Source organism: Chanodichthys erythropterus, chromosome 9 (genome assembly GCF_024489055.1).
Source record: "Chanodichthys erythropterus isolate Z2021 chromosome 9, ASM2448905v1, whole genome shotgun sequence".
Classification (NCBI taxonomy): domain Eukaryota; kingdom Metazoa; phylum Chordata; class Actinopteri; order Cypriniformes; family Xenocyprididae; genus Chanodichthys; species Chanodichthys erythropterus.
Genome location: NC_090229.1, coordinates 16,357,508 through 16,382,112, shown reverse-complemented (window position 1 = coordinate 16,382,112; position 24,605 = coordinate 16,357,508). Strand labels below are relative to the sequence as shown.

The following is a 24,605-nucleotide window of genomic DNA, read 5'->3' as shown; positions in this document are numbered from 1 at the left end:
AATGGATTGTAATACAAAAGTATTATTGTTATTCCATCCTCCTATTATCATCAATGAAAATCAAGAATTCAACAGTTAAGAAATTGAATTGTTTTTCTTTTGTGCAGCTGTGAGGAAGTTACTGTATGAATTCCATTTTTTCTATATATTAGCTTGCAATGGGCAGATTTTGACTGAACAGTTGTCCTGCTGTATGTCCACTCAACCCCACAAAGAGACCTGTCTGGTTGTGTGCAGTTTGTGTCTGTTGTGCTTATCTGAGTACGTACTCACTTCCTGATTTTGCTGAGTTAGATGCATTCTTGGGTCAACATATTTTGTTGATACTGGAACAACATTCTAGTCTGAAAATTTAGTCTTAATTATCCCTATTCCTACCCCTAAACCTAACCCTACCCATAAGTTATCCCAAAAATCAGAGGGAAATGATAGATGAATAACACTGATGTAGAAGCACCAATTCATGATTCTAAGCCTAAACTTGACATAATCTGTAAACTTGTCCCTCAAATCTGATTGGTTGATTTGAATGTTGTTCCAGGATCAACAAAAATGTTGACCCAGGAACATGTTGAACTCAGCAATATCAGGTTATGCTGTACATTCAGTCAACATTCATAATCTTCCAAGTGTCTATGTCACTGTGCTGTTTTTTAGTATAAACAATAAAACACTAGTAGTGTCATTAATGTATATTGAGAAGCAATATGACGTGACATTCATTGATCAAGAAAATCAAGTTCATCCAAGTACTTAAGAGCATCACCACACCCATCAGCAATGCAAAATTACTTCTTAATGAGTTTTAAACTAGTCTTTTGATTTGAAATGTTCATTTACTTGAGAATCAGCACGCTATAAGATATTAAAACTTCAGAGAATGTTAAATTAAAGAGGGTGATAGATGCCAGACAATGCTCAGCGATAATAGTAAAGTAGAATGATGACCCTTTGAGAACTGTTCAAGAAAGTAATTGGATAAAATAGATTCTCTTTCTGTTTTCCTTCTTCACCATCCTTTTATTTCAGACTGTGGTAACGGACAGAAGAGGATTGTACACCTTTGTCCCATCTGGAGAGCGAGAGCCATGTGCCAGTAGCTCTTGGATGGTGATCCAGTTGTCCAGTATGCGTCGGTTGCGTTTCTTGGAGCTCTTTTTCTGACTGAGCTCCAGGATTGAGGCTGGGTTCTGACCTGACTCCGACTGGCTCTCCTTGCCCAAGTCCAGCCCACGATCGCGCAGATATTCCAAACGACTCTGCATCATAAACTCTCTGCGTCTGCGCTGCTCACGGGCCCTCAGCAGCTGTTGCTTACGCTCTTCCTTGCTCCAGTAGCGTCCCATCTTCATTTCGCTCACTGCGTCGTCATCAGTTGTCATTCCGCTACGCTCCTCACGGATCTTCATCGCTCGGGCTTTCAAGAGTCGGTCTCGGACGGGACGTTTAGCCACATAGCGGGTCCCATCACTCCTTATCTTCACCTTCCATTCCATGCGTGGTGAGGCAGAGGGAATCGGCAAAGGTAAAGCCAGAGAAAGCTTCACTGGGCTGGGGTGAGGCAGAGACCCAAAAGTGCCATTCACATGGCCCTCACGGTCACTGCCGCCCATTGGTGCCTCACTTTCTCCTTCCACAGCTCTATCCAAGGGTCCAGAACTCTCGGAAAGTGAAGATCCCAGATGCATGCAACTCTGGTAGCGTTCTGGAGTGAAGCAGTTGGAATGACGGCGTCGAGTGAAGTAAGGACTTGACTCTGCACTACGACCACCATTTCTGTTATGGCTGCTCACCCTAGAATTGCCGCCTTGTGTCATCCCTTCAGGCATGCGACGAATGGTTCCTTCTCTTGAGAGTGAGCAGTATTTCTGGTTCATAGTGGTGTTAGTCTGAAACTTCTTGTAGCTGCTTGGTGAATATGAACTGTTGAGGCTTGCTCGTCCCCTTTCGCTCCAGGTTGGTCGATCCCTGTGTCTATTTAGCAGAGGGCTTGTAGACTCTTCCAGCTGAGAAACTGGAATTCGATGCTCGCTCACCATAGGCGTGCTCCTGCAGCTCTCCCCCCCAGTGTTGTAAGCGCTGGTGCTGTCCTTGTCTGACCGTTCCTTCTCAGGAAGTTCATTGATGTCAGATAGCTCATGCAATGGAGACCCCTGAGGTTCTGCAGATGCCCGGCCAGATGTTTCTTCCTCCATCAGCCAGGCTTTCAAACAACGCTCTCTTAACTGTTGCATCTTCTGTGCCCGTAAAATGTTCCGGCACTTGAACTCAAGGTGCCTCATTTCCTCTTCCAAAAGTGCCATCTCATGTGGAGTTAGGTTCTCGTTACTGTTCTCATCCAGAGTCTCCTCCCTATTCTCATCTTCCTTTTGCGTCTCTCCTTCTTTCTGCTTCCCTTCTTGAAGTTGCTGCACTTTTTTCATCCTCTTCTCATAACGACACTTGATTTCCAGAAGTTGCCTGTACCTCTCGCATTCCTCCTCTGTCAGACCCGGCATAATCATCCCACTGATGGGATCGTGAAGGTACCCACCACCCATGTTTCCACAGTCCAGTGAGTCTGTACTGAGGTGGAGCTCTCGAAGAGGGAACAGTGGAGATGGCGTGTCGCTCCCTCCTCCACCGTTCCTGCCGGGCCTGAACTTGCGCAAGCTGCCAGGTGTGTTGGTGGCATTTGTGTTGGAGGCGCTGGTCTGCTCGTCGCCCAGAAGGATGTCGTGCTCAGAGGACTCTTCATTCTTTGTGCTCTCATCAGTGCGGCCCACACCACTGTCGAGCTCCTGACTGTTGCTGAGGGTGGCTAGGCTGAGCATGGGTGTCTCCCGATGTAGGTCTTCCTCAGGAATGCCTGCTTGGGTTCTCTGACGGAAATTGTACAAGCCGGACAGATGGGAGGTATTGAGGCTGTCCACACTCATCTCTACAGGTAACTCACAATCAAGCTCCTCTGGGTCCAAATGAGTGTCCGTCTATGGGAAAGGCAAAAAAAAAAGGAAGTGAAGGGGAAAAGTAAGAAAGCAAAGAGGGAAGAGATGTAGTTTGACATCACCAGTAAATGCATGCAGTAATACACTTCAACACTAGATGGCAATATAGACATTTGTTTAAACATGTGCAACATTTAGTTGTAAAACATAGGATGCTTTTATAAGCTTTTATAGGCTGAAGTGGCAAGTGTTTAGTGACCTCCCCTTACACTTGAGCAATATAGCAAGAACCAGGCACTCTTAAATCTAAATGGAATGGAAAAGGACTGGAAAGCCAAGAAAACTTTCAAAATCTGATGAGAAGTTTCTCAGAGTTTCTTCTTCAGGAAGTCACACTAAAACACAGATTTTTGGCAAAAGAAGCCATTTTGTTTTTACGTTTTGTGTACATATTTCCTGTATTTTCTGTTTGTATCATAATAGAGTATTTTCACCCGCCCCCAAAAAAATATTTTAAGCCAGTTATTTATATCTTTTTCTGTAGTGTGTCAGTAGAAAATATTAGTTTACATTTCCATACATTCATTTTGTCATTAATTGAAATAAACCAGTGAGATTTATGAATGCACAAGGGGTCTGACAACAGCCGGTGCTCCACACGGAGATCTGATCTCACCATCATCGAATCTGTCTGTGATTACATGAAGAAACAGATGAAACTGAGACAAACTAAATCCAGAAGAACTGTGGCCGTGTCTCCAAGACGCTTGAAGAAACCGACCTGCAAAGATACATTACTGTGAAGAGTTTTAGGCATTTGTGTAAAGATGCTATAAAGTGAGGATGCTTTAAAAAATACTGTCATAAATAGATTTTATTTATCAATTAACTTCTATTAACTAAATCAAATCAATATTTTGTGTGACCACCCTTTGTTTAAAACAGATTTTGTCCAGGTACACTTGCGCATTGTTTTTCAGGTAGCTTTGCTGGTCGGTTTCTTCAAGCGTATTGGAGACACGTCCACGGTTCTTCTGGATTTAGTTTGTCTCAGTTTCATCTGTTTCTTCATGTAATCACAGACAGATTCGATGATGGTGAGATCAGATCTCCGTGTGGAGCACCGGCTGTTTTCAGTGCATTCAAAAATCTCACTGGATTATTTATTTATATACAATAAGTGTGTAGAATGTGTGTATACATATAGTTTGTCTTGGGTAACATGTTATTTTACAGTATTCTTGTTACACATTTTGCATGTACTATAGTAATAACAGTAAATTACACAATTACCAAACCCTATTTCTAGCCATAACCCTATAGTAAGTACATGTTGTTCATATTACTCAGTACTTAAATTTATCAATCTCTCTATAACAAGGACACCTTTGAATAAAGTGTAACCTCATCTTACATGATCATTGAGACTTGGACATGGTAATTAAACTATTCACATTTATTTTCTTGTGACACATTATAACAAAGTGGCACTGCTATGATTATTAATTCGTTAATATCAATTTGTGGCAATTGTTATGTCATTCTACAGATTTATTGATGAATACAGCTTTATTGATGTATTGATTTGTTTTCCCTGAGTATTTTTGTCTATAGTCAGAAGACAATAATCAATTGCAATTATCAATTGATTATATCTCAGACTTATATAAGAGCAGCCATGCCCGTGACATTTCTTAAGCATGTCTGTCTCTCTTCCTCTACTCTTGATTTAGTCAGCCTGCGATCTGTTTTTGTAAGTCAACCATTCTCTTTTCCCTTCCTGTTTCACTATCACTCTCTCTTTCTCTCTCCATCTCTTCCACTCTTGGTCTGACAGCTCCACTTGTTTTTGGTCCTCAGTTCATCATTAATCATTTTGTGTTGCTGGGAGGGTGATGAGAATGAGAGGTACAAAATGGCCCTCTTTTTGTTCTGATCTTGTTAGTGCTGAGCATTGGCTGAAATGAGCTCCCTGTTTTATTCATTAGCTGACGGCTGTGCTCGTGATAGATGATTGTTGCCGGCTGCACACAAAAACCAACAGCCATTTTTTCAATATCTCCACTGGATCCCCAAACAATTGCAGAAAAATTGACACAGTTACAAAGTTATAAATTTAGAGCACCATATATACAGCTCTGAATAGGTGCTCATTTAGAACAGATGATAAATGAGTGGTGCAAGATAAGAATGCTGTTAAATGTTTATTAAATAGAAATTAAATTTACTTGAACATATATAACTTGAAGATTTAGTTCAGATTAATTGCATCTGCTTGAGTTATTCTTATTTGTTTGTCACTTGAATATTCAAGATTTAATATTATATTTGTACAATAGCATTACAATAGAAAATAGGTGATTCGGTTTCTAATAATGAGCAAATTTGCTAATTTATAAAAATTGTTATAGATACCCAGAATGTGTATGTGCAGAGCTTAATCAGATGTATTAGTTTATGTCATTGGAAACAGCTGACTGTGAAAAAAAAATAAATCATAATTTCCTTTCTCTACCTAGTGTACCTTGCTCTATAACTCTTCATTTGCCCTCTCTTTCATACCTTCAATCAATTCCTTCAATTACTCCTCCTCTGTGCATGTCTTTCTAATAGTGCACTTTTTCCCCATTCTGTAAAGCAGCTTTGTTCCCTCTCACTCTTCACCATCCTTGTGGAATAGCGTTAATGGAACTGCCACAAATCCTTGACGCCCATCACTAAGAGTGATCACATGATTGAGACATTGAGTGATGTGAGACTTCTGTTTCCCTTCCTTCAGCAAAATAAGCCATTAATTTTAGGATATGCTGTCGTTGGGGACAGTGTGGGTCCATTAACTTTGCATGTGCCTCAAAAAGCCTATTTTTGTGTGTACTGAATTGTGCTTTTATGTGTGTGCCTAGAGGACCGTTTTATTGCTCAGAGGATGGGCAGAAAATTTCATGGAGATCTTAGTTGTATTGCATTTTAACGTCTGCTTTGTCTCCATGGTTTCTCCTAAAAAAAAATATGCCAAAATATGAGACAAAATAATCTCACTGGATTATTTATTTATATACAATATGTGTGTAGAATATAACATACACACACACACACACATATATGTATTATACATCTGTATTATACATATAGTTTGTCTTAGGTAACATGTTATTTTACAGTATCCTTGTTACACATTTTGCATGTACTATAATAATAACAGTAAATTACACAATTACCAAACCCTATTTCTAGCCATAACCCTATAGTAAGTACATGTTGTTAATATTATGTTGTAAAAAGTAAATACAAGAAGTTCTTTTTAAAAGATAACATTTAAAATGACTACTATTGGTGCATTAAACAGTAATGCCGTCAGTATGTTTTTATTTTTTTTCTATATTTTGTATTTTCTTATGAATCCAGTTAAGTTAAATGCTACCGTATTTACAATACTGTAGGACTTGACAAAACATCTATAGAGACAGATGAATTGAATATAAAACTGAATTGAGATTAAAAAAATAATAATTTTGATCTTTGGTTGATTTTTTTTGATTGCAGACTTTCTGAACATTGTGAACATTTGAGATCTCTTCTGAAATTAAATATGAGAAGCAGCAATTCACTCTCTATTTAACACATTACTGTCTAGGACAGGGGTGTCCAATCCTGTTCCCGGAGGGCGACTATCCTGCAGAGTTTAGCTCAAACCCCAGTTAAACACACCTGAACCAGCTAATCAAGGTTTTATAGGCATCCTAGTGCTGCGTTCCACTCCAGTTTTAGACATGCACTTGCAAACTTTCCTAAGCACTTCCCCTCGGGAGAATCACTACCGCCATTTTGATGTGCATTCCTTTTCGTGAAGAGAACGAGGGAAGTTTATATGGACAGACCCTCGCTCCCTCGATTTTGACTGAGGGAGCGAGTCTACTTCATATGTACACTTCAGGCAGCTCCATATCCCACAATGCAACACGATTGTGACGTCACCACATATATCGCGTTTAAATTACCCCACCACAAACATCTCTGAGATACATTATTTTATATATATATATATATATATATATATATATATATACATATATATACATATATATACATCTCACATCTCATATATATATATATATATATATATATATATATATACATCTCACATCTCATATATATATATATATATATATATATATATATATATATATATATATCATATGTGTATATATATATATATATATATATATATATATATATATATATATATATATATATATATATATATACATACATCTCACACCCCTGGTCTAGGACACTGATAATTGATATATATGACTTTTCTTTCTATTTTGTTTGCATGTACTCATAAATGTATGTCTTTGCCCCCCTTCACTCTATTCTAGTCTGTTCACATTGTAAATCCTCTTTCATTCTTTATGTCTTTACCTCTATCTCTGGTCTGGCCAGCAGTAATGAGAAGTTGGTGCTGTCCTCACGGGTCAGGATGGCCACCGCTTCCTCTCGGTTCTGAACTTCCATCCCATTTATCTAATGCGGGACAGACGGAGCCATCACTCACAACCACATTCAAACTCAAAAGGTCAGCTCTTTTCCAAAAATAATATAACATCAAAACATCAGCAAATGAGTGGTCATGTTTCAGCTGAGTCCATGGTAATGGATGTGTCAATGTCATGAAACCAGAATAAGCTAAGAACTTGTCAAGACAATGGAAACATGTCACTCTGTGTTTGCTGTTCTGTAATTATTCTCTAGAGTAACTGTGTGGGCTGTCTTAAAAGTCACACCAATTATCTGTTTATAGACTGATTGTCAGAAGCACTTGGCCTGCATCCCAGATGAGCATCATGATGTTATGATGTCAGTTCATTAGTAACTGTTGATGATGTCATTTGACTCTAAAAGCACATCTGAGAAATAAACATACCTGTAATATTCTGTCCCCCTTCCTGATTCGTCCATCTTTTGCTGCTATGCTGTTTGGATTCACCTAAGAACAGGGAATGTTTAAATATCAGCTGGATAACTTTAATATTGCAGTTGAATACTTAGCATACTGTTGTGTTGAGCAGTGAAACGTAACAGCCGGCCTTATGTGATCACTCACTGCTCCAACATAGATGCCTTGGTCTTCTTCGTCATCTGTCCGGTAACAGACTGTTAGCCCCAGTTTGTCCTGCTGACTCGACTTATACAGCTCCACCTCCTGACAGAGACAGAGAGGAAAAGCTGCTTAGATTGAACCCTCTGCTTTAAAGATGCTCCGAGACAGAAAGCCATTGTAGGTTGTGGCAATCTGTTTGTGTAACTGGTGTTACGTTAACCCAGTTAATCCCATTTTTTTCTTGTATGTGAATATAATATGTGCTTTATTCCTAATCATAGTTGTAATCCTGTTGAATCTACAATCAGAGATTGCTCAATTCCAGAATCATTGTATATTTATTTTTACTTTGTTTCATGTAATGTAATAAAAATTTGAACCTCCAGTTTCATGTTTTGGATCAACGAGTTATCTATTTAAAATTAATCAATTTTTTTGTTTTGTTTGCATTTTACTTTTCTTTTCTTTTTTTTATCTGAGCCAGGACAATGTTATTAATAATAATACCTTATTATATTATTACTTAAATAGTGTGTTTCTCTATATTTTGACAGGTTTTCCTTTGATGGAGCTTTGAGTTTGACATCAAACAATGAAACATCTCTGGCCATTTACACCACCCAGGTAAAAAAAAAAAAAAAAAAAAATCATAACTTTGCGCACCAATTTTATCAGCGGTATTTAATTTGTTAAATGTAGTGATTGATTATTTGTAATTATATGTAAAGGATTATTTTGATTGGTTGGTGTTCCCACCTCATATTCCAGCTCTTCTTGTTGATCTACCTCATGGTTGGCAACATTGAAGTAGTCATTTGGATCACTAAATTCCTGCCCCAGAGAACCACTGTGAAAAGACACATGTTTCTTGATCAGGTTTTCAGTGCCACCTCACAGACTCACACATACACTAAAGAGAACTGATGAAGAGGGAGGGGACAGTGAAGACGCTCACAGGTCATTCAGCAGGTACGGCTCCACCAGTTGGGCAAGGGGAGGGGAGGGCGGGGGCATTGGTGATCCACTGCTTGGGTAAGACTCTCTGTCCCCATTCAAGAAGTTCTGGAAGCTAATGTCGGTCTGGGTGCCGTTGTCCATGCAGTCTGTGATAGCCATGAGCCGAGCCGTGCCAGCAGCCGCACCTAATCTCCTCCTGTGACCCTTACGTACTACCTGAAGCAGCAGAGGATCATGAGGCTGCCCATCCTTGTCCTGGGACAGGTGAGATGTTCTTCTGCCTTTGAGCTGCAGGTAGTGAAAACAGTGACCATGTAGGATGAATGCAATTGTATGTCCATTTAAAATATAATGTACTGGGCTGGATTTCCCGATAATGTTGTCTTTTAGCGCGCTACGAAAACTCTAAAGGTATACCTTAACAAAAGTTATACCTTTCCTAGGCGTGTTCCCCAAACTATGTCCTAGGAGGTTGCTAAAGTACACCTTCTTAAGTGTGACGTTACCAGGTGCTGTCCATTCCGGTGGTGCTGAACTGGTTGATATCGATGGCTCGAGAATCAATAATTCACTCTATGCAGTTGCTGCTTCAATACGCTATGCGAGAAAGCGGTGGTCTTTATAAAAGAAGATCTTCAGAAGTTAAAATTGCAATTGCATCAGGACTCTACTCTAATAATCCAAATTGCAAATTAAATCTATATTCTAATTTATCTGTATTGTGGAGGCTCTGAATTCTAGCTGAGCCTCCAGTGTGAGTTTAAGGTGACCGTTATTTTAGAACATTATTTTAGAATGTATTAATTGCTTGGAGATGCGTCATGCAGCTGACAGATATGTTGGTATCGCGTTTATTTAGTTTTTCGGACCCACTTTATATTAAGTGGCCTTAACTACTATGTACTTACATTTATATGAATCATTTGATACAATGCACTTATTGTGTACATACATGTATTTACATTGTACTTATATTTTAAAAACACCTGCATGTAATTACATATAATTACACTGTTGACCCATCCCTTAACCCTTATCCCTACCCTTAAACCTACCCATACCACCAAAGCTTCCCCTAATCTTACCCGTACCCCACCTCAATAGCTGCAAACATGTTTTGCAATTCAATATGAACCCAATAAGTACGTTGTACTTATTTTTTGATGCAAATACATAGTAGTTAAAGCCACTTAATATAAAGTGGGACCAGTTTTTCCTTTTTTATTCAAAATATTCACAGACTTGTTAACTATATCATGAATTATATGATATTCCAATTGCAAAATGTGTGGAAGTGAATGTGTTTTGTCACGCGATGAGTTTGCAATGCAATTCCAAGCTGTCGGATTTATGAATTTTCCCAAATAACAAAAATAAATACATAAATTCTCCGAAATACAAAAGAGTAAAGTGGCCAGTGAACTAGGTGAAGAATAGAGTAAACGCAAAGCAAAAGCATATTTGATTTTAGCAGTGACACACTAAACATTCTAATCACACTGGTGTGATCATACGCGTCAAAGGGTTAAAATCAGCCCCGTTTCAGGGGTGGAGGGGGGACAAATTGAAACTGAGGGGGCACCGGGTATGAGTTGGACCAACAAGATCTAAAAGCTGCTGAATTAGCTGCCATGGCAGGCTTTTTTTATTATTATTATTTAAAGAATTGCATTTGCAGCTTCTGATATGGTAGCCAGGGGACTAAAGTTTTCACGGATAAAATATAGTGCACATAGGCCTACACTAAATGGCTCTGCACAAGATGCCGTCTTTGATTTAGCACAACTATTAGCTGTATCGCTACCTTAGTTTGACCTTAGTTTGACAAATCTCCCCACCACAATCATTCCCTTTAAAATTCCAGTTGATAGTACCAATATGAAATGAAATAAATTAATAATAAAAATAAAAAACATGAAATTTGGTTCCTGGAGGCACCCAAAGCGGTTCCACACAATGCTTCATATAAGGGTTCCTCAAGAAACCTGGGTGGTTCCTCAGAGAACCGGGCCTTTTGAAAGGGTGCCTAGAGGATCTACAGACGGTTCTGCTGGTGTGGCAAAGTGAAGAACCCCAAAAGGTTCCTACAGGCACCTTTTATTTTTACAGTGTAGCTTTGAATAAAATAATTAAAAAGCTAACAACCATCAGTGTAATGACAATTATAATTACAATTATCCTAATTGAACATTGTGTTACAACTTCAGAATTTTTTTCATATAGACTGTCAACAGTGGTAAGATATAGATAAGACTGGTCCAGACTAACCTTATGAACAAACGACTTACAGAAGGTGTACACGTATTAACGTTAAGTTACAGCTTAAGGTATAATTTAAAAATGACGTAGAGTTAACAAGGTTTCGGGAAATCCAGCCCTGATTGGTTGTTAATCTTGTCCACTTAAAACATAATGTACTGATTGGTTATTAATCTGACACTTCTGAAAATGCTGAAGCAGCACTATAAAGAGAATGGGGTGGGGAAGGAGGGAGACGCAGATAAGAAAAATGAGAGAAGGAGAGAGGGAAGATAAATGCACAAATAAGCAAAACTCAAGGAAGGATGTAGTTCTACTCCTTGGTGAGAAGTAACATTGCAAACCAGCAAAAATGGCTAGTGCAAGACAAGCATGAGCTGTTCATCATCCAATCACAAACAGACAGAAAGAGAAGAAACTGCTCTGACTGAAACTGATCTTATAGCTGCTTGTTCAAAACATTTTTTTGAAGAAGTGTCTTGCTCACCAAGGATGCATTTATTTGATTAAAAACACAATTGCCGTCCTGTGATGTCAAAGCTGACATTTCAGCAGCCATTACTCCAGTTATTCAGTTATTCTTTGATAAATAGAAAGTTTTAAAGAATGGCATTTATTTGAAATAGTAATCTTTTTGTAATTGCTTTAAAAAAAATTACTGACCCCAAACTTTTGAACAGCAGTGTATTAGACATGTGATGAGACAAATTTCAGATCTAAGTGGTACCTTTACTTCTGCATCAATGGGACGAAGAGTGTTTCCCTTCTGTGGAGAAAAGCCAAGCAGAAACAGATTAAACAGATTATTGACAACTTTAAAAAGAAAAACAACAACGGCTGATTAAGGCTGATATTAATCCTTATAACAGTTAATGTTTTGGCAGGATCATTTTGTTGCACATCACTGATTATGACAAAGCTTCAAACTTGAAAAATTATTTTGGTTTGATCTGTTTACATATTCAGTGTGAGTTTTCTTACATAACTTGTTTTATGTGTGTGTGTGTGTATAAATTATACCATGTTCTACATCTGCTGTTGTGGACGCTCATTAATAACTCTTAGTCTGTTGGTTTATTTATTTTTTTAACTGACAGATTTCTGACAGTGCAGATTTGGATTTGTGCATTGAGACTGTTCATCCAATGACAAGCCTTAGGCAGAGACAGTTGAGAGGTGATTTAACCCTCATGAATACAGCCCACAATCAATACAAGGTTAATACTACTGAAAGTACTTTTGACAACCCCTCCTACCCCTCCCTCTCTCTCTCTCTCTCTCTCTCTCTCTCTCTCTCTGTCTTTCATTCTTCTCAAAGCAGTCAAGCTACAAACAGCTGACCCTTAGAGACCAGGTCTCACCCCAATCCTTATGCTTTTTGACTGAAAGTCTTTCAATGTCTAAAAGAGGTGAAACCTATTTATTTTTCACTGTGTTCAGCTCATTATTGATCCTGTCAGTAGCTTTGATTACAAATGGACTGTTTGCACACGGGATTCAGAGTGGATGGAGCAATAGAGATATTGACAAACATGGAGTTCTCGAGCAGAAAAGATTTTCTATACATTCAACACTCTCATATAGAAAATGCTTAGTGATGTATGATTCTCTAGCGTGAGCTTGATACATTAGTATTTATAATGTATAAACATAAGATCACGGGGGAAATTCCAAGCTATTTTATATAGGGAAGCAGCGTGTTAGAAATTTCAAAATATTAGTTTTAGCACTTTCGGAGAAACAACAGAGTGTATCGAATGGACTGTGATGGAATTTCTTCTGCATGATCAAGTGTTCTATACAGAACTCAGTGGGTGATTGTGCTCATCAGTTCAATACCAGGAGACAGCAATTACATCTCTTTAACTCCCGATACACTTCTATTGACCTTCACCCTGTACATTTGCCCCGGTGGAATAATTGCATTGCTAATGAAGGAGCTTCTGAAAGCGCTCACAGATACTGCAATGCACATCCACACCCCAACGATCACTATCGTCTCACTGCGGGATGCATGCATTAACTCAGTCTGTGATCTACCAAACAAGCTGCATTGATTATGGTTCTTTCTAAGACTTGTAGCATGAAGCAGCACAAAAAGTCAATTTTGTTGTCTTTTAGTAAAAGGAAATGTATAACCTTTAGAAAATGTTCATCTAGCTATATAATCAAATGCTGCTCTTTAGTTATTCATATATTTCATATAAATTAAAGATAAACTGCTAAAACATCACTACAAAGTTCCATTCATTAACATGAACTGACATTCATTATAAGTAGAATTTAACAATAATAACACCTTTAAAAATGTATAAAGGGATGTATTAAAGACATCGTTAAAATATTCAATGTGACTACAGTGGTTCAACTTTAATATTATGAAGTGACGAGAATACTTTTTGTGTTTCAAAAACAAAACAAAAATAACAACTTTATTCAAATTCATCTCTCCCATGTCATTCTGTTATGCTATTTCCATTGCAGAGCTTTTGTGTTTACGTCCGAATGCCGGCTCAGTATCGGCCGGCTCTGGTCACATGAGCAGCACGACGTGTGTGTGATGCTGACACAGGTGCTGGCCAATACTGAGTCGCCGTTCGGACGTAAACACAGAAGCTCTGCAACGGAAATAGTGTAACAGAATGACATGGGAGAGATTAATTTGTTGAATAAAGTCATTATTTTTGTTTTGTTTTTACGCACAAAAAGTATTTTTGTCGCTTCATGACATTAAGGTTGACCCACTGTAGTCACATTGACTATTTTTAAAGGTGCCCTAGAACTTTTTTTAAAAAGATGTAATACAAGTCTAAGGTGTCCCCTGAATTTGTCTGTGAAGTTTCAGCTCAAAATACCCCATAGATTTTTTTAAATTAATGTTTTTAACTGCCTATTTTGGGTTATCATTAGAAATGAGCCGATTCAGGGTGTGTGGCCCTTTAAATCTGGTGCTCCACGCCCCAAAAGCTCGCGCTTGCCTTAAACAACATAAAAAAAACATCAAACAGCTAATATAGCCCTCAAAATGGATCTTTACAAAGTATTCATCATGCAGCATGTCTAATCGCGTAAGTACAGTGTTTATTTTGATGTTTACATTGATTCTGAATGAATTTGAGGCTGTGCTCCGTGGCTAACGGCTAATGCTACACTGTTGGAGAGATTTATAAAGAATGAAGTTGTGTTTATGAATTATACAGACTGCAAGTGTTTAAAAATGAAAATAGTGACTGCTCTTGTCTCCCGGAATACAGTAAGAAACGATGGTAACTTTAACCACATTTAACAGTACATTAGCAACATGCTAACGAAACATTCAGAAAGACAATTTACAAATATCACTAAAAATATCATGATATCAATGATCATGTCAGTTATTATTGCTCCATCTGCCATTTTTCGCTATTGTCCTTGCTTGCTTACCTAGTCTGTTGATTCAGCTGTGCACAGATCCAGACGTTAATACTGGCTGCCCTTGTGTAATGCCTCGATCATGGGCTGGCATATGCAAATATTGGGGTCATACATATTAATGATCCCGACTGTTATGTAACAGTTGGTGTTATGTTGAGATTCGCCTGTTTTTCGGAGGTCTTTTAAACAAATGAGATTTATATAAGAAGGAGGAAACAATGGTGTTTGAGACTCACTGTATGTCATTTCCATGTACTGAACTCTTGTTATTTAACTATGCCGAGGTAAATTCAATTTTTGAATCTAGGGCACCTTTAATGACCTCGGATTTCATCAAAATATCTTAATTTGTGTTCTGAAGATGAATGAAATTCTTACGGTGTGGAACGACATGAGGGTGAATACTTGACAGAAATTATTTTTTTTGGGTAAACTAACTCTTTAAAAGTTTTGTTCTTTTTTAGTTTGATAACGGAAATATAGACAAAAATAACGGAAATATAGACAAAAATGTTTTCTTCCATGTTGTGACATATTTTCTGAGTGAAACAATAAACAATTCCGAGTGAAACGTATTTCTGAGTGAAAAAAAAAAAGTAGGTCAGTGTCATGGTTCTGTCGGTTGTTAATTGTATGGAGGCATATCTGAATGTGAGTTTGCAATCAATTGTAAGAAAGGGATGCTTTGTCATTTCACCATAAGATCGAGTTATGCCATTTTGCCACATTTAAATAAATAAATGTGTGAATGGATTAATCGTTCACAATAAGATCAATAAGATGCAAAATAGATAGGTTGAACTACTTCATAATGTTCGGAAGTAGTAGACTGTTACAAAGTTACCGAAACAATATACATTTTTAATCATTGTTCTTACAATAAATTTGGTAACAGGGTGAGTTTGTCAAATTTTCAGCACTACAATTAGTGTGAAAATTTGTAAATGTTTATTTATTTAATGATGTCACAATATAATATTTTTAACAGGAATACTACCAAGCATTTATATTAGTTTCCAGTTGCAAGAAAATGCCTTTTATTGCTTTTCATGTAAAGTGCCTTATTTGTTAGACATTTTATCTGCTTATTCCATCTGTAACTTCTTTAATGCTTCAACTCTGTGTATTACCTCTAGTGGTTATTAGTACAGAAGTATGAGCTTTATATTGGAGTGACAGGTTGTTTGTTGTTGCATTTCCACCGACAGCCACCGACGACTCGTAATTATAATACAGAAACAGAGGGCTGTTTCCCACAAGATTCTCCCTAAATAATTATGCTGATTATTGCCTTTTTTCTTTTTTTCTCAAGATTCACTTTGAAATCAGCTTGCTTCTCTCAATCAACTTGACCTAGTTAAACAAAGTGTTAGAAATGCTAAACGTCTTCACAAAGGTTCTAAGCACTGCAGTAAACTAGGTCAACTCAGTTTGAGGTTCTAAATTGTGACTTTTACATTGTTCCCAAACTCTATTCCTGTCTTCCCTCCCTCTTTCCATCACTCCCTCTTTCCATCACTTTCCCCTCAGGATTTCAGCTTGCTTTTGATTAGAGTTTAGAGGAGGGAAACTCTCTCTCGCGCTCTCCGCCCTGGATTGAACCATAACCTCCATTAATCCGTAGTCCTGAGCAGTGATGTATGTATGTTCAAGATGGGCGAAAGCAATTTTTGTTCTTACTAGTGTTGCCGGTCAGGGCAGGGCAAAGGTTGCTCTAGAAACCAAAGGAGAATTTAATGAAAGGTTACTTGTGCCTGAAATGTCAGTTTGGATTAGTTTTACTTTCTTCTTCTTTTCTCCTATTCTCCGAGCAGGTGAAGGGTGGACCGTTTTATCTCTTTTCCTTTCATGTCGCTGCGTGTTTGGAGAGACCTCCTGCAGCGTGGAGGGTATACTTCGCCCCACACTAGTGGATTATGTTTATTTACATCAGTGTTTTTTCCAAACGCCTGATTTAGTGCGCTCGACTATGTGTGTGCGCGTCTTTGCCATCATTATTGCGTCTTTGTGCTTTGCAGTGAGAAAGCATATAAGTCTTGCTTAATGACCTCAGTTGCCTTGGCAACGGCATCCCATAGAGACAAATTTGACAGGGTATGTTAGGTAGAGGCAGGAAGACTGAGAGAGCGAGAGGGAAACTCATCAGACGTGTTGTGGGGGGTTTTAGGCGGGATTACAAAAGGCAAAGCGTCTGCTAAAAGGTTCATTTTGGAGCATCTGAACATGCACAGGATTTTTCTGCAGACTGAGCTCATTTAAATCTCATCATAAGACTAAAGCTTAGCAGCAATTAGCGCGGATGAGTATCACATGAAGATGGTCCTGCCAAATGAATGCGATGGCGTTCACGGATAGTGATTCCATGCGCTCGGCTATTCCAGCAGAGCCGGCTAATGTGATCCAGTGTGAATGATATTATTCATGCCTGCAGCAGCTTGTCCTGAGTCCAATGAAGCCTGTCAGGATGTGTCTGCTCTTCATTACTGTGTGCCCAGCCACAGAGCAGAAACAAGAGCAAATGCCACTTACTCAGATGCATAGAGCATGACACAGAGAAAGACCGTGTTAGAAACAGTGTCACTATGATAAGCACTTTAGAGCCACATGAGGTGTGGTTTTTATCTAACACCACTTAACCCATGGTGACTTACTATTTTAACAGTGACAACATTACAATGATAAAAGACGTTTTATGAAGAAAATGATTGGTGTTTGCCGGTGCAGAACTTGCTGCCATGATCACCAGGGTGTTGAATTGTTGTTGCTAAGGTGTTACGAGTGCTTTTTACCATGTTGCTGTGCAGTTGCTGGGTGGCTGCTAGGTGGTTGGTTAGTTTAAAAAAAAGCACATCCATACATCGCTATACGATTTTGATCCCTAGATATGGCTCGGGTCCCTCCTTCAGTATAAGCCTGAGGGATTTTTCACCAATTTTATCGTCTCCAGGTGGAAAAGTCATAAATCATAATGCCTTATGAGAAAAGTCTGTAAAAAAAAAAAAAAAAAAGGGCCCAATGTACTGTGTTAAGATGAAGGAATTTTTCAAATTGATTTTTTACAGGTGTTTTACCTGTAATTTGAATTACACATTGCGTTAAGTCTGTAAACGAATAATGTCCTAAAAGAAAAAGACCAGTACATTTTCCATTTTTCTACTTTTTTTTTCTTACACTGAGGCTTAGAAAAGTAACACCTCTCTTCAACACGTTTTTGTATTTACCTTTCAAAAATTTGGGTTAAGTACAGTTTTTTTATTGTTGTTGTTGTTGTTGTTTTTAAAGAAATTAATACTTTTATTCAGCAAGGATGCATTTAATTGATCAAAAGTGACAGTAAATTTCTATTTCAAATTAATGCTGTTCTTTTTCTATTAATTTTCTATTATATAAGTATGCTAAAAAAAAAATCTATCATGATTTTCACAACAACATTAAACAACTGTTTTCAACATTGATAATAATAAGAGATATGATGAAATATACTACAATAGAATTATTTAGTTATTTTAAATTGTAGTAATATTTCACGATTTAAGTGTTTTACTGTATTTTTAATCACGTAAATGCAGCCTTGTTGAGCACAAGAGACTTCTTTTAAAAACATAAAAAGATATGTGTGCGATAAATTAATAACGACTTTATTCAACAATATCTAGTGATGGCTGATTTGAAAACACTGCTTCATGAAGCTTTGAAGCTTTATGTATCTTGTTTTAAATCAGTGGTTCGGAGCGTGTATCAAATTGCCAAAGTCACACAAACCATATAAATTTCAAAACACTTATGACGTCACAAAGCCTCGTTTACTGAAATCACGTGACTTTGGCGGTCCAAACTACTAATTCGAAACAAAAGATTCATAAAGCTTCGAAGCTTCATGAAGCAGTGTTTTGAAATCGCACATGATATTGTTGAATAAAGTCGTTATTTTGTTTCTTTGGCACACAAAAAAGTATTCTCATTGCTTCATAACATTAACGTTGAACCACTGTAGTCACATGGACAGTTTTAAATATAACTTTAGTACCTTTCTGGGTTTGAAAGCATAAATTAACTTGCTGGCAATGCAGGCCTTCTTGAGCCATCGAATATTATCAAAAATATCTTAATTTGTGTTCCGAAGATGAACAAAGGTCTTACGGGTGTGGAACGACATGAGGGTGATTAATGACAGAATTTAAATTTTTGGGTGAACTAACCCTTTAAGTGTGAACAGTTTCAGTCTGAAAGCCATGAAGGATAGGAGGAAAAACCAAAGACATGTGACATCTCCTGGTGATGTCAGCCACTGCTTGTGCATCACTCTCATGCTGATATCGTTTTGCATCACATTCCAAAGCGCATTATATATGCTTCACCCTTCCTTTGCTGTAAATCCAGGGGGCTTCCAGTGTTGGTACAGCTAATTTAGCAGGGGGTTTATGGTGTCTTCCAGCTCTCTCACTAATAAGTGTGCAGCATTTAAAACAGGCTCACACAGAGAGGACTATCTGTCACTGCGTACGAAACTGGTTAAGGAGCAAAACCCTCTGTGAAGAACCTCAGGCAGTGTAGAATAAGGCAGAGAGAAGCTGGAAATTGAAGTGAGATTGAACAGATCAAGTGGGAGATCCTCTCGGTATTAGAGAAAGCTCGACCTATCCTGGCATGACATTGCGGTCTGGTGGAGAAAGCAAATTGCTCTCTGAACAAAACTTCAAAGAGGCAAACTCAAGCTGTGGAGAAGATTTTGGTCAAGAGGAGTTTAAATGTTACAGGCGAAAGAACTGAGAGGCATCAGTGCATTTGAAATATGTTGCGTTTTTGTTTGGTAGTCTTCAGGTTTTCTTATTTATTTCATTGTTATTTTCTTTTTTTAAAGGAGGCACTTTGCTGTTATATAGTACATATAAAAACGTTTATAAGCAGTTTTTTTTTATCTTTAAATCATGTAATTAAAGGATTATTTCGCTTTCAAATGAAAATTACCCCAAGCTTTACTCACCCTCAAGCCATCCTAGGTGTATATGGCTTTCTTCTTTCTGATGAACATAATCATTGTTATATTGATAAATATCCTGACGCATCCGAGCTTTATAACGGCAGTGAGCGGGATCAACTATAATGAGCTGAAGAAAGTGCCTCCATCCATATCCATCTATCATAAACATACTCCACATGGCTCTGAGGGGTTAATAAAGGCCTTCTGAAGCAAAGCAATGCGTTTGTGTAAAAAAAAATCCATATTTAACAAGTCATGAAGTAAAATATGTAGCTTCTGCCAGACTGCCTTCCATATTCAAATTATGAAAAAACAGAACTGGCATCACGTCAGTTAAGCTTCTTCCATAAGTTGAATAGGGAAGGTGTAGGACGTAGCGTAAGCTTTTTGAACTGCAAGAGTTTTACACTTTCTTCGTAAGTCGAATACGGAAGGCAGTCTGGTGGAAGCCAGATATTTTACTTCATAGCTTGTTAAATATGGATTTTTTTTTTATTTTTTTTTTACACAAATGCATCGGTTCGCTTCGGAAGGCCTTTATTAACCCCTCAGAGCCGTGTAGAGTATGTTTATGATGGATGGATGTGGATGGAAGCACTTTCTTCAGCTCATTGTTGATCCCGCTCACTGCTGTTATAAAGCTTGGATGCGTCAGGATTTTTATTAAAGGTGCCCTAGAACTTATTTTCACAAGATGTAAAACAAATCTAAGGTGTCCCCTGAATGTGTCTGTGAAGTTTCAGCTCAAAATACCCCATTGATCTTTTTTAATGATTTTTTTTAACTGCCTATTTTGGGGCATCATTAAATATGCGCCGATTCAGGCTGCGGACAATTTAAATATCACGCTCCCTGCCCCCCGAGCTCTCGACTATAATACAGTGCATTTATAAAGTTCACACAGCTAATATAACCCCCAAATGGATCTTTACAAAATGTTCGTCATGCATGCTGCATGCATGCATTGGATCATGTAAGTATTTATTTGGATGTTTACATTTGATTCTGAATGAGTTTGATAGTGCACCGTGGCTAAAGCTAACATTACACACTGTTGGAGAGATTTATAAAGAATGAAGATGTGTTTATGAATTATACAGACTGCAAGTGTTTAAAAATGAAAATAGTGACGGCTCTTGTCTCCTTGAATATAGTAATAAACAATGGTAACTTTAACCACATTTAACAATACATTAGCAACATGCTAACGAAACATTTAGCAACATGCTAACGAAACATTTAGAAAGACAATTTACAAATATCACTAAAAATATCATGATATCATGGATCATGTCAGTTATTATTGCTCCATCTGCCATTTTTCACTATTGTTCTTGCTTGCTTACCTAGTCTGATGATTCAGCTGTGCACATCCAGACGTTCTGCCCTTGTCTAAGCAAATATTGGGGGTGTACATATTAATGATCCAGACTGTTTCGTAACAGTCAGTGTTATGTTGAGATTCGCCTGTTCTTCAGAGGTCTTTTAAACAAATGAGATTTACATAAGAAGGAGGAAACAATGGTGTTTGAGACTCACTGTATGTCATTTCCATGTACTGAACTCTTGTTATTCATCTATGCCAAGGTAAATTCAATTTTAATTTCTATGGCACCTTGAACATATCTCCGATTGTGTTCATCAGAAAGAATAAAGTCATATACATCTAGGATGGCTTGAGGGTGAGTGAAGCTTGGGGTAATTTTAATTTGAAAGTGAACTAATCCTTTAAATTCTATAACCACCTAAAAATCACCTACAAACAACTATGAACAGCAACCGCATAGCAATAACTCCAAGCATGATTCTCACATTCTCTTCCGAAAACATATAAATCTAGTTAATATTTGCATATTCATGAGCGTGACCTTGCAAAAAGGCTAAAATAGTTTATTTGCACAGGTGTCACAGTTACTTACTGATTTGGACCCTTAGTTTAATTCAAGGTGACATTACACTACAGCCACATTTCCATTGTCAGCTTTAAGCCATGTGTTCAGAGACGTGCCATGCTTTTTTATTTAGCATAGTTAAAGGATCAGCTTTGCTCCGGAACACTTGTACTCAGCTTCTGAATTCAATAAACCTTGATTTTAGCATTGCTTTTCCATCTCTGCTATCCGTGTCACAGCCACAGATATTTTACACACCTGATAGGTTTTATTATTAGCAGATCTGCCCTTCTCTCATCCTGCTCTACTTTCCAGAAGTATAAATATCCCCTAGCTATCAATCATAGTCACATGACCTGTCATGTAGTAGGAAAAATGACAGAATGGAACCCAAACTTTAACACCTCAACAGTGGAAGAGGTTTAAAAATGATCATCACTGTTTTTCTCTCTCAGCCTATTAGAAAGTCTTACTGCAATGTCAATTAGAGGATGCTGAGTAGGAAGTCTTTGTGTGGTTTGGGGGATTGTGGTTTTCAACACAGGATTAATTCATTAAATTCTTTGCTTAAAGCACCAACGTAACTTAAAAGCCCCTTGATACATCTTAAAGCTGTTCTGTTACGATAAACAGTTTCCAGTTTGCTGGCAGATCTACAATCCCCATAAGGTTAACATGCATAAACCCTGGTGCTATTATGTGAGAGAGCAGAATGTGAGTTTTTCATTGGTACTAAAAAGAACAGGAGCCTCATGAAGGAGTAAAGGTCCTTAAACCCCAACATAAAGAACAATTTCACCTAGTTGAATGAAGAACTATTAATGTAATTTGAGGAAAGCTTCAATTATAGATCATGGAATGGTGATCATACTCAAGGTTGTTTATATATTGGCACCAAATTTAAATTTCTCATCCAAAAGAGCTGATTTATGGTCTAATTTCACTTTTATATTTAATCATATACACTGGCCCAAATCCCTGTATCCATGTTTCAGCAAATGGAATCCTTTTCAAAAAGATTTGAAGCTGTTATAGCAGCAAAGGGAGGACTGACTCCCTATTATTACTCACGGTTTTAAAATTGAATATTTAATTTGTGTGTTACTAATACATTTAATACATAATATAACAAGCTATTGCTGATCTCAGAATTGTTACTCTTAATGTTACATTTGAAACATTTGAGGTCAGTAAAACTGTAATTTTTGAAATATTATAATTTAAAATAATTTCAATATTTTAAAATGATTTATTCCTGTGGTGGCAAAGCTGAATTTTCATCAGCCATTAATCCAGTCATAGTCATATTGACCAGTCATATTACACAATCCTTTAGAAATCATTCTAATATGCTGATTTGGTGCACATTTCTTATTATTATCAATGTTGAAAAAAGTTTTAGTACTAAATATTTTTGTGGAAATACTATTTCATGATACATTTTTATTTCAGGAGAAGAACAGCATTTATTTGAAATATAAACATTTTGTAACATTATAAATGGCATAACTGACATTTTTGATCACTTTAATTCGCCCTTGCTGAATATATTCTTTTTTTTTTTTAAATCTTACTCACCACAAACTTTTGAACAGTAGTAAATATCAGATTATATGTGACGTATATGTGATGCAACTTCATAACTGTATGAAACTTTTACCTTCTAATGATTATTGCCAATAAAGCATAAAAATGTAATATGTTTGCATTCTCACCTGAAACATGATCCTGTACTGTTCCTCCGGCCTGTTCACCACACACATGTTGCAGCCCATCTTGGCCTGTGATTTCCTGAGGGGTGTGTGATTCCTCGATAAACTTCACGTCCTAATTCTCCGACGTAGATGCCGATCCCTGCCTTCCAATTACAGTAATCTCTCCCTGAGATCAGAGGTTAAGACTCTGCACTCCATGAAAGGGCTTTGATGTGCTTTTCTTTGTCTGCTTCCCTCATTCAGGCCCCACTGCTGTTTTAATTGAGGTCCAACCCGGGAAGCGGGATCAGAGACGCTGTAGCATCCAGCCGTGAGAAAGTCAAGGTTTGATCTCTGATGAATGAAGCCTCTGATGTCTGTTTGCTTTTACTCAGTTTTGAATATACTCCAACATATACACTCAGAGAAGCTGGTTCAGTGTTACAGCCTTTAAAACTTCAGCTATGACAGATAACGGAAATCAGATAATATTATATTAGACAGAAAATGTTTCACATCCCCAAAGCCTCTGCACTTGAAACAAGCAGCGAGCCGAGGATTAAATTCACAGATCCCACCGTGTCTGAACAATATAATCAAAGACGAGATCTGCTCAACGTAAACTCCCTGGTGCCAAAGTCGTAGACTAGGACGTGAATTATTAAATAAAAGATGCAATAAACAAATGTTTACTTTCCGCCACTCCGTATTCCCCTGAGAGATCCCTTCCTTCGCTCTCTGTTTCTATTATTAGAGAGCTTGTTCCCTTCATTTACATATAACAACACTCTGTAGGCGCAGACATGCACGTCATGCTATTTGAAGTGCTTTAAAACATGTTGCTTGAGTCTGTGACTAGTGCCTGCTGCAGTACCGACTTGTTGAGTATTTACAATGTTATTCTCTACAATAAAATTACAATGCGTTTAGATGCTCATTAGCCTTCAGTATAACTGCAAGTCTAATGCCGTGCCTAATTTTATATTCCCCCTGCATACATGTTGTATTTGACACCTGCATGTATTTATCTACAAAAGCACTCTATGACTGTGTCATCATCTTTTTTTCCATCCACTTTAAAGTGGGGATGTCCCACCTCTCATTTGCACTCACTGTGCATATAAGAGTCTGTCGTTCACAGATCACATCAAACCTGCCCTCTTCCTTTCTTCCCGGAATTCCAGCTGCGTGTTCATGGCAGAAAATGAATAAGCAAGTGCACTTGTCAGAAACAGCCTCTCTCGCACTACAGAGGTAAGCTCAGCTCTTTCTCCGAACCAGATGTCAATCTACAAGGACAGGTCTCTCCATCACATGACGGAGAGATGATTGAAAAGGATGAAGTGGAGTCTGGAAGTATCTGATCTTCAGCAGGGA

The 24,605-nt window shown here is 37.7% G+C and overlaps 1 protein-coding gene across 1 annotated transcript; it reads right to left on the bottom strand.

Moving 5' to 3' along the window:
• Positions 1–1,025: 1,025 nt before the first annotated feature.
• pdzd4 (PDZ domain containing 4) lies at positions 1,026–23,309 on the bottom strand. Its single transcript, XM_067393668.1, has 8 exons — positions 23,250–23,309; positions 11,975–12,013; positions 8,987–9,276; positions 8,788–8,878; positions 8,035–8,133; positions 7,855–7,917; positions 7,353–7,454; positions 1,026–2,969 (listed from the first exon to the last, which is right to left on the bottom strand). The coding sequence occupies exons 1-8, from the start codon at positions 23,307–23,309 to the stop codon at positions 1,026–1,028; spliced, it is 2,688 nt and encodes an 895-aa protein (XP_067249769.1).
• Between the last annotated feature and the right edge of the window lie 1,296 nt (positions 23,310–24,605).